General features: G+C 46.6%; 1 protein-coding gene across 2 annotated transcripts in view; it reads left to right on the forward strand.

Moving 5' to 3' along the window:
• LOC124004703 (guanylate cyclase soluble subunit alpha-2-like) overlaps positions 1-10,000 on the forward strand; it is a 65,014-nt gene that overhangs the window by 36,239 nt on the left and 18,775 nt on the right. For both annotated transcript variants that reach the window (XM_046313413.1, XM_046313414.1), the window contains exons 5-6: positions 3,171-3,383; positions 3,669-3,941. In XM_046313413.1, coding sequence (XP_046169369.1) covers positions 3,171-3,383; positions 3,669-3,941 — 486 coding nt within the window. The remainder of the gene's footprint in view (positions 1-3,170; positions 3,384-3,668; positions 3,942-10,000) is intronic.

Consider the following 10,000-nt stretch of genomic DNA (forward strand, 5'->3'; position numbering starts at 1 on the left):
CTGGTGTTCCTCTCGTCTCCATGGAGATTCCCATTAGTGTGTCAACAGTGTGACTCCTCCCACTCTCCCCGCCAGAACCACAGAAGACAGCTGTTCACAATACACACTGCGACTGTATATAGTGTGTGTGTGTGTGTGTGTGTGTGTGTGTGTGTGTGTGTGTGTGTGTGTGTGTGTGTGTGTGTGTGTGTGTGTGTGTGTGTGTGTGTGTGTGTGTGTGTGTGTGTGTGTGTGTGTGTGTGTGTGTGTGTGTGTGTGTGTGTGTGTGTCTACTTTCTGTAGCTCAGTGTGTGTGCAGTGCTCTGTCTCTCTGTAGACTATATGTCGGTAGTGTGTTTGTTAGCTCACTGTATATGTAGGTTATATGCATTATGCAGAGCTAGGAGAGGGTTCTATAAATAAATCAGCCTGCAGTGGGCTGCAGTGGGCTCACAGGCAGAATAATCTATCTGACACCAGGGGGAGAGAGAAACCGAGGGAAAGAGAGAAAACGAGGGGGAGAGAGAGAGAGAAAGCGAGGAAGGGAGAGAAACCGAGGGAGAGAGAGAAACTGAGGGAGAGAGAGAAACCGAGAGAAAGAGAAAAAACGAGGGGGAGAGAGAGAGAGGAAGGAAGAGAAACTGAGGGAGAGAGAGAAACCGAGAGAGGGAGAGAAACCGAGGGAAAGAGAAAAACCGAGGGGGGGAGAGAGAGAGAAACCGAGGGAGGGAGAGAAACCGAGGGAGAGAGAGAAACTGAGGGAGGGAGAGAAACCGAGGGAGAGAGAGAAACTGAGGGAGGGAGAGAAACCGAGGGAGAGAGTGAAACTGAGGGAGGGAGAGAAACTGAGGGAGGGAGAGAAACCGAGGGAGAGAGAGAAACTGAGGGAGGGAGAGAAACCGAGGGAGAGAGAGAAACTGAGGGAGGGAGAGAAACCGAGGGAGAGAGAGAAACTGAGGGAGGGAGAGAAACCGAGGGAGAGAGAGAAACTGAGGGAGGGAGAGAAACCGAGGGAGGGAGAGAAACTGAGGGAAAGAGAAAAACCGAGGGGGAGAGAGAGAAACCGAGGGGGAGAGAGAGAAACCGAGGGGGAGAGAGAGAGAAACCGAGGGAGAGAGAGAGAAACCGAGGGGGAGAGAGAGAGAAACCGAGGGAGAGAGAGAGAAACCGAGGGAGAGAAAGAGAGAAACCGAGGGAGAGAGAAACCGAGGGAGAGAGAGAAACCGAGGGAGAGAGAGAGAGAGAGAGAGAGAGAGAGAGAGAGAGAGAGAGAGAGAGAGAGAGAGAGAGAGAGAGAGAGAGAGAGAGAGAGAGAGAGAGAGAGAGAAACTGAGGGAAAGAGAAAAACCGAGGGGGAGAGAGAGAGAGAGAGAGAGAGAGAGAGAGAGAGAGAGAGAGAGAGAGAGAGAGAGAGAGAGAGAGAGAAGATGCTAGGATCTTAAACCAGGCCTGGAACTAGAGAGAGACCTGGCTTCCCCAGGTTTAAATAACAATATGTAGCTTTCACTTCTGGTCAAAGTGCAGTTTAGCAACAACCATTTTTACAGAGGTTGAACATTTCTGAAAAGAATAATGGGCAAATGTTGCACAATCCAGGTGTGGATCACTCTCCGAGACTGTACCCGAAAGGTGTAATTGCTGCGAAAGGTCATTCTAACATGTATTGACTCAGGAGGTTGAATACTTATGTACCGTAATTGCTGGACTATAAGCCGCTACTTTATTCCCACACTTTGAACCTAGCGGTTTATACAAAGACGCGGCTAATTTATGGATTTTTCCCGCTTTCGCAAGATTCATGCCGCCCCAAAAAACTGAGCACCGTCACATTTTGTGACGTAAATCGAGCGCTCTAAAACTTCCCATCATTCTGATTACGGTAGTCATTTTCTCACCTTCATCATGGCAAAGACACGGAGAAATGCATATGATGCAGATTTCAAGTTGAAGGCGATTGATCTGGCTGTTGGAAAAAGAAATAGAGCTGCTGCACGGAAGCTTGGCCTTAATGAGTCGATTATAAACTTTGTAAACAGCAGCGTGAGGAACTGACTCAGTGCAAAGAGACAACAAACCTTTCAGAGGGAAGAAAAGCAGATGGCCCAAAGTATTTGCAGTCAGTCGACATCAGTGTAAATCGTGCATTTAAGGTGGCGCTCCTTGTTCAGTGGGAGGCTTGGATGACAAGTGGGGAGAAATCCTTCACTAAAACGGGCCGCATGCGAAGAGCGACTTATGGTCAAGTCTGCCAGTGGGTCCTGACAGCGTGGAGCATTGTCAAAAAATCCACTATCATCAACAGGTTTCGAAAGGCTGGACTGCTGCGTGTTGAAGGGGCAGCATGAGCTCAGCGGGGTATTTGCCTCCGGATGAAAGTGACGAGAGCGACAATGAAAACGATCCAACATCGGATGAAGCAAATCTGAGGCTATTCAACTCCGACACCGAAGGAGATGAGTTCAGTGGTTTCAGTGCACAGGAGGAGGCTTGGTCGGCTACTGTTTACATTTTTGTTACAAGCCGTGTTTCCTTTAAAGGCTGTGTAAAGTTCATTTGTTTCAATGTACCAGTAGGCACCTGCGGCTTATAGACATGTGCGGCGTATTTATGAACAAAATACATATTTTTTAATAATTCAGTGGGTGCGGTTTATATTCAGGTGCGCTTAATAGTCCAGCAATTACGGTAATCACATATAGTAGTGTTGAATTTTCCACATTTTTCTTTCACTTTGACATGAGAGTATTTTGTGTAGTGTTTAGCCTAGTGGTTAGAGCGTTGGACTAGTAACCGGAAGGTTGCGAGTTCAAACCCCCGAGCTGACAAGGTACAAATCTATCATTCTGCCCCTGAACAGGCAGATAACCCACTGTTCCCAGGCCGTCATTGAAAATAAGAATTTGTTCTTAACGGACTTGCCTGGTTAAATAAATAGATAATTGACAATGAAATCAATTTTAATCGCACTTTGTAACACAACAAAATCAAGGAGTGTGAATACTTTCTGAAGGCACTCTATTCCCCACAGTCTGCATTCCATTGATCTCTTTATCACATGAATAACCCCTCTCCCTGTCTTCTGCCCCACCCCCCTCTCTCTCTCTCTCTCTCTCTCTCTCTCTCTCTCTCTCCCCATCTCTCTCTCTCTCTCTCCCCATCTCTCTCTCTCTCTCTCTCTCTCTCTTTGCCAGGTGATGGAGGTGAAGGGTCAGATGATTCATGTCCCAGAATCCTCTACTCTGATGTTCCTGGGTTCCCCCCGGGTGGACAAGCTGGAGGAGCTGATGGGCAGGGGCCTCTACCTGTCAGACATCCCCATCCACGACGCCACGCGTGATGTCATACTGGTGGGACAGCAGGCCAAGGCACAGGACGGCCTCAAGAACAGGATGGACAAACTCAAGGTACAGTCAAACACACATGCAATATGCACACACAAACACACATGCAATATGCACACACAAACACACATGCAATATGCACACACAAACACACATGCAATATGCACACACAAACACACAAGTACACACACACATACACGTGTGCTCATACTCATTATACTGTCACGTAGACATTCAGCAGCCGGACTCATCCAGCTTCAGAAAAAGAGAAAACGCGTTGGTCACTAAACCTCTACTCCATCATCCCCATTCTACTAATTGTATTTCTATCCCTGTGCTCTTCCCCAGGCAACTCTAGAAAAGACACACCAAGCTCTAGAAGAGGAGAAGAGGAGGACAGTAGACCTTCTCTACTCCATCTTTCCTGGTGACGTGGCCCAGAAGCTGTGGCAGGGGGAGTCTGTCCCCGCCAGGAAGTTTGATGATGTCACCATGCTGTTCTCTGACATCGTGGGCTTCACGGCAGTGTGTGCCCAGTGTACCCCCATGCAGGTCATCAGCATGCTCAACGAGCTCTACACACGCTTCGACTACCAGTGTGGAATACTGGATGTGTATAAGGTAGGAACACACACCTGTTTCACTACCAGTGTGGAATCCTAGATGTGTATAAGGTGGGAACACACCTGTTTCACTACCAGTGTGGAATCCTAGATGTGTATAAGGTGGGAACACACCTGTTTCACTACCAGTGTGGAATACTGGATGTGTATAAGGTGGGAACACACACCTGTTTCACTACCCGTGTGGAATCCTAGATGTGTATAAGGTGGGAACACACCTGTTTCACTACCAGGTGGGAACACACCTGTTTCACTACCAGTGTGGAATCCTAGATGTGTATAAGGTGGGAACACACCTGTTTCACTACCAGTGTGGAATCCTAGATGTGTATAAGGTGGGAACACACACCTGTTTCAATACCAGTGTGGAATCCTAGATGTGTATAAGGTGGGAACACACACCTGTTTCACTACCAGTGTGGAATCCTAGATGTGTATAAGGTGGGAACACACCTGTTTCACTACCAGTGTGGAATCCTAGATGTGTATAAGGTGGGAACACACACCTGTTTCACTACCAGTGTGGAATCCTAGATGTGTATAAGGTGGGAACACACCTGTTTCACTACCAGTGTGGAATACTGGATGTGTATAAGGTGGGAACACACACCTGTTTCACTACCAGTGTGGAATCCTAGATGTGTATAAGGTGGGAACACACCTGTTTCACTACCAGTGTGGAATCCTAGATGTGTATAAGGTGGGAACACACCTGTTTCACTACCAGTGTGGAATCCTAGATGTGTATAAGGTGGGAACACACACCTGTTTCACTACCAGTGTGGAATCCTAGATGTGTATAAGGTGGGAACACACCTGTTTCACTACCAGTGTGGAATCCTAGATGTGTATAAGGTGGGAACACACCTGTTTCACTACCAGTGTGGAATCCTAGATGTGTATAAGGTGGGAACACACCTGTTTCACTACCAGTGTGGAATCCTAGATGTGTATAAGGTGGGAACACACCTGTTTCACTACCAGTGTGGAATCCTAGATGTGTATAAGGTGGGAACACACACCTGTTTCACTACCAGTGTGGAATCCTAGATGTGTATAAGGTGGGAACACACCTGTTTCACTACCAGTGTGGAATCCTAGATGTGTATAAGGTGGGAACACACCTGTTTCACTACCAGTGTGGAATCCTAGATGTGTATAAGGTGGGAACACACACCTGTTTCACTACCAGTGTGGAATCCTAGATGTGTATAAGGTGGGAACACACCTGTTTCACTACCAGTGTGGAATCCTAGATGTGTATAAGGTGGGAACACACCTGTTTCACTACCAGTGTGGAATCCTAGATGTGTATAAGGTGGGAACACACCTGTTTCACTACCAGTGTGCAATCCTAGATGTGTATAAGGTGGGAACACACCTGTTTCACTACCAGGTGGGAACACACCTGTTTCACTACCAGTGTGGAATCCTAGATGTGTATAAGGTGGGAACACACCTGTTTCACTACCAGGTGGGAACACACCTGTTTCACTACCAGTGTGGAATCCTAGATGTGTATAAGGTGGGAACACACCTGTTTCACTACCAGTGTGGAATCCTAGATGTGTATAAGGTGGGAACACACACCTGTTTCACTACCAGTGTGGAATCCTAGATGTGTATAAGGTGGGAACACACCTGTTTCACTACCAGTGTGGAATCCTAGATGTGTATAAGGTGGGAACACACCTGTTTCACTACCAGGTGGGAACACACCTGTTTCACTACCAGTGTGGAATCCTAGATGTGTATAAGGTGGGAACACACCTGTTTCACTACCAGGTGGGAACACACCTGTTTCACTACCAGTGTGGAATCCTAGATATGTATAAGGTGGGAACACACCTGTTTCACTACCAGTGTGGAATCCTAGATGTGTATAAGGTGGGAACACACCTGTTTCACTACCAGTGTGGAATCCTAGATGTGTATAAGGTGGGAACACACCTGTTTCACTACCAGGTGGGAACACACCTGTTTCACTACCAGTGTGGAATCCTAGATGTGTATAAGGTGGGAACACACCTGTTTCACTACCAGGTGGGAACACACCTGTTTCACTACCAGTGTGGAATCCTAGATGTGTATAAGGTGGGAACACACCTGTTTCACTACCAGTGTGGAATCCTAGATGTGTATAAGGTGGGAACACACCTGTTTCACTACCAGTGTGGAATCCTAGATGTGTATAAGGTGGGAACACACCTGTTTCACAACCAGTGTGGAATCCTAGATGTGTATAAGGTGGGAACACACACCTGTTTCACTACCAGTGTGGAATCCTAGATGTGTATAAGGTGGGAACACACCTGTTTCACTACCAGTGTGGAATCCTAGATGTGTATAAGGTGGGAACACACCTGTTTCACTACCAGTGTGGAATCCTAGATGTGTATAAGGTGGGAACACACACCTGTTTCACTACCAGTGTGGAATCCTAGATGTGTATAAGTAACACACCTAAGGTGGGAACACACCTGTTTCACTACCAGTGTGGAATCCTAGATGTGTATAAGGTGGGAACACACCTGTTTCACTACCAGTGTGGAATCCTAGATGTGTATAAGGTGGGAACACACCTGTTTCACTACCAGTGTGGAATCCTAGATGTGTATAAGGTGGGAACACACCTGTTTCACTACCAGTGTGGAATCCTAGATGTGTATAAGGTGGGAACACACCTGTTTCACTACCAGTGTGCAATCCTAGATGTGTATAAGGTGGGAACACACCTGTTTCACTACCAGGTGGGAACACACCTGTTTCACTACCAGTGTGGAATCCTAGATGTGTATAAGGTGGGAACACACCTGTTTCACTACCAGGTGGGAACACACCTGTTTCACTACCAGTTTGGAATCCTAGATGTGTATAAGGTGGGAACACACCTGTTTCACTACCAGTGTGGAATCCTAGATGTGTATAAGGTGGGAACACACCCTGTTTCACTACCAGTGTGGAATCCTAGATGTGTATAAGGTGGGAACACTACCAGTGTGGAATCCTAGATGTGTATAAGGTGGGAACACACCTGTTTCAACACACCCTGTTTCACTACCAGTGTGGAATCCTAGATGTGTATAAGGTGGGAACACACCTGTTTTCACTACCAGTGTGGAATCCTAGATGTGTATAAGGTGGGAACACACCTGTTTCACTACCAGTGTGGAATCCTAGATGTGTATAAGGTGGGAACACACCTGTTTCACTACCAGTGTGGAATCCTAGATGTGTATACACACCTGTTTCACTACCAGTGTGGAATCCTAGATGTGTATAAGGTGGGAACACACCTGTTTCACTACCAGTGTGGAATCCTAGATGTGTATAAGGTGGGAACACACCTGTTTCACTACCAGTGTGGAATCCTAGATGTGTATAAGGTGGGAACACACCTGTTTCACTACCAGGTGGGAACACACCTGTTTCACTACCAGTGTGGAATCCTAGATGTGTATAAGGTGGGAACACACCTGTTTCACTACCAGGTGGGAACACACCTGTTTCACTACCAGTGTGGAATCCTAGATGTGTATAAGGTGGGAACACACCTGTTTCACTACCAGTGTGGAATCCTAGATGTGTATAAGGTGGGAACACACCTGTTTCACTACCAGTGTGGAATCCTAGATGTGTATAAGGTGGGAACACACCTGTTTCACTACCAGTGTGGATGTGTAATGTTTCACTACCAGATGTGTATAAGGTGGGAACACACCTGTTTCACTACCAGTGTGGAATCCTAGATGTGTATAAGGTGGGAACACACCTGTTTACCAGGTGGGAACACACTGTTTCACTACCAGTGTGGAATCCTAGATGTGTATAAGGTGGGAACACACCTGTTTCACTGTGGAATCCTAGATGTGGAACACACCTACTACCAGTGTGGAATGATGTGTATAAGGTGGGAACACACCTGTTTCACTACCAGTGTGGAATCCTAGATGTGTATAAGGTGGAACACACCTGTTTCACTACCAGTGTGGAATCCTAGATGTGTATAAGGTGGGAACACACCTGTTTCACTACCAGGTGGGAACACACCTGTTTCACTACCAGTGTGGAATCCTAGATGTGTATAAGGTGGGAACACACCTGTTTCACTACCAGTGTGGAATCCTAGATGTGTATAAGGTGGGAACACACCTGTTTCACTACCAGTGTGGAATCCTAGATGTGTATAAGGTGGGAACACACCTGTTTCACTACCAGTGTGCAATCCTAGATGTGTATAAGGTGGGAACACACCTGTTTCACTACCAGTGTGGAATCCTAGATGTGTATAAGGTGGGAACACACCTGTTTCACTACCAGTGTGGAATCCTAGATGTGTATAAGGTGGGAACACACCTGTTTCACTACCAGTGTGGAATCCTAGATGTGTATAAGGTGGGAACACACCTGTTTCACTACCAGTGTGGAATCCTAGATGTGTATAAGGTGGGAACACACCTGTTTCACTACCAGTGTGGAATCCTAGATGTGTATAAGGTGGGAACACACCTGTTTCACTACCAGTGTGGAATCCTAGATGTGTATAAGGTGGGAACACACCTGTTTCACTACCAGGTGGGAACACACCTGTTTCACTACCAGTGTGGAATCCTAGATGTGTATAAGGTGGGAACACACCTGTTTCACTACCAGGTGGGAACACACCTGTTTCACTACCAGTGTGGAATCCTAGATGTGTATAAGGTGGGAACACACCTGTTTCACTACCAGTGTGGAATCCTAGATGTGTATAAGGTGGGAACACACCTGTTTCACTACCAGTGTGGAATCCTAGATGTGTATAAGGTGGGAACACACCTGTTTCACTACCAGTGTGGAATCCTAGATGTGTATAAGGTGGGAACACACCTGTTTCACTACCAGTGTGGAATCCTAGAACACACCTGTTTCACTACCAGTGTGGAATCCTAGATGTGTATAAGGTGGGAACACACCTGTTTCACTACCAGTGTGGAACACCTAGATTCACTACCAGTGTGGAATCCTAAGGTGGGAACACACCTGTTTCACTACCAGTGTGGAATCCTAGATGTGTATAAGGTGGGAACACACCTGTTTCACTACCAGTGTGGAATCCTAGATGTGGGTGGGAACACACCTGTTTCACTAGAGTGTGGAATCCTAGATGTGTATAAGGTGGGAACACACCTGTTTCACTACCAGTGTGGAATCCTAGATGTGTATAAGGTGGGAACACACCTGTTTCACTACCAGTGTGGAATCCTAGATGTGTATAAGGTGGGAACACACCTGTTTCACTACCAGTGTGGAATCCTAGATGTGTATAAGGTGGGAACACACCTGTTTCACTACCAGGTGGGAACACACCTGTTTCACTACCAGTGTGGAATCCTAGATGTGTATAAGGTGGGAACACACCCAGATGTGTTTTTCACTACCAGTGTGGAATCCTAGATGTGTATAAGGTGGGAACACACCTGTTTCACTACCAGTGTGGAATCCTAGATGTGTATAAGGTGGGAACACACCTGTTTCACTACCAGTGTGGAATCCTAGATGTGTATAAGGTGGGAACACACCTGTTTCACTACCAGTGTGGAATCCTAGATGTGTATAAGGTGGGAACACACCTGTTTCACTACCAGGTGGGAACACACCTGTTTCACTACCAGTGTGGAATCCTAGATGTGTATAAGGTGGGAACACACCTGTTTCACTACCAGGTGGGAACACACCTGTTTCACTACCAGTGTGGAATCCTAGATGTGTATAAGGTGGGAACACACCTGTTTCACTACCAGTGTGGAATCCTAGATGTGTGTTTTCACTACCAGTGTGGAATCCTAGATGTGTATAAGGTGGGAACACACCTGTTTCACTACCAGTGTGGAATCCTAGATGTGTATAAGGTGGGAACACACCTGTTTCACTACCAGTGTGGAATCCTAGATGTGTATAAGGTGGGAATGACATGTTTCACTACCAGTGTGGAATCCTAGATGTGTATAAAACACACCTGTTTCACTAAGGTGGGAACACACCTGTTTCACTACCAGTTTGGAATCCTAGATGTGT

The sequence above is a fragment of the Oncorhynchus gorbuscha genome, linkage group LG19, assembly GCF_021184085.1.
Source record: "Oncorhynchus gorbuscha isolate QuinsamMale2020 ecotype Even-year linkage group LG19, OgorEven_v1.0, whole genome shotgun sequence".
Classification (NCBI taxonomy): domain Eukaryota; kingdom Metazoa; phylum Chordata; class Actinopteri; order Salmoniformes; family Salmonidae; genus Oncorhynchus; species Oncorhynchus gorbuscha.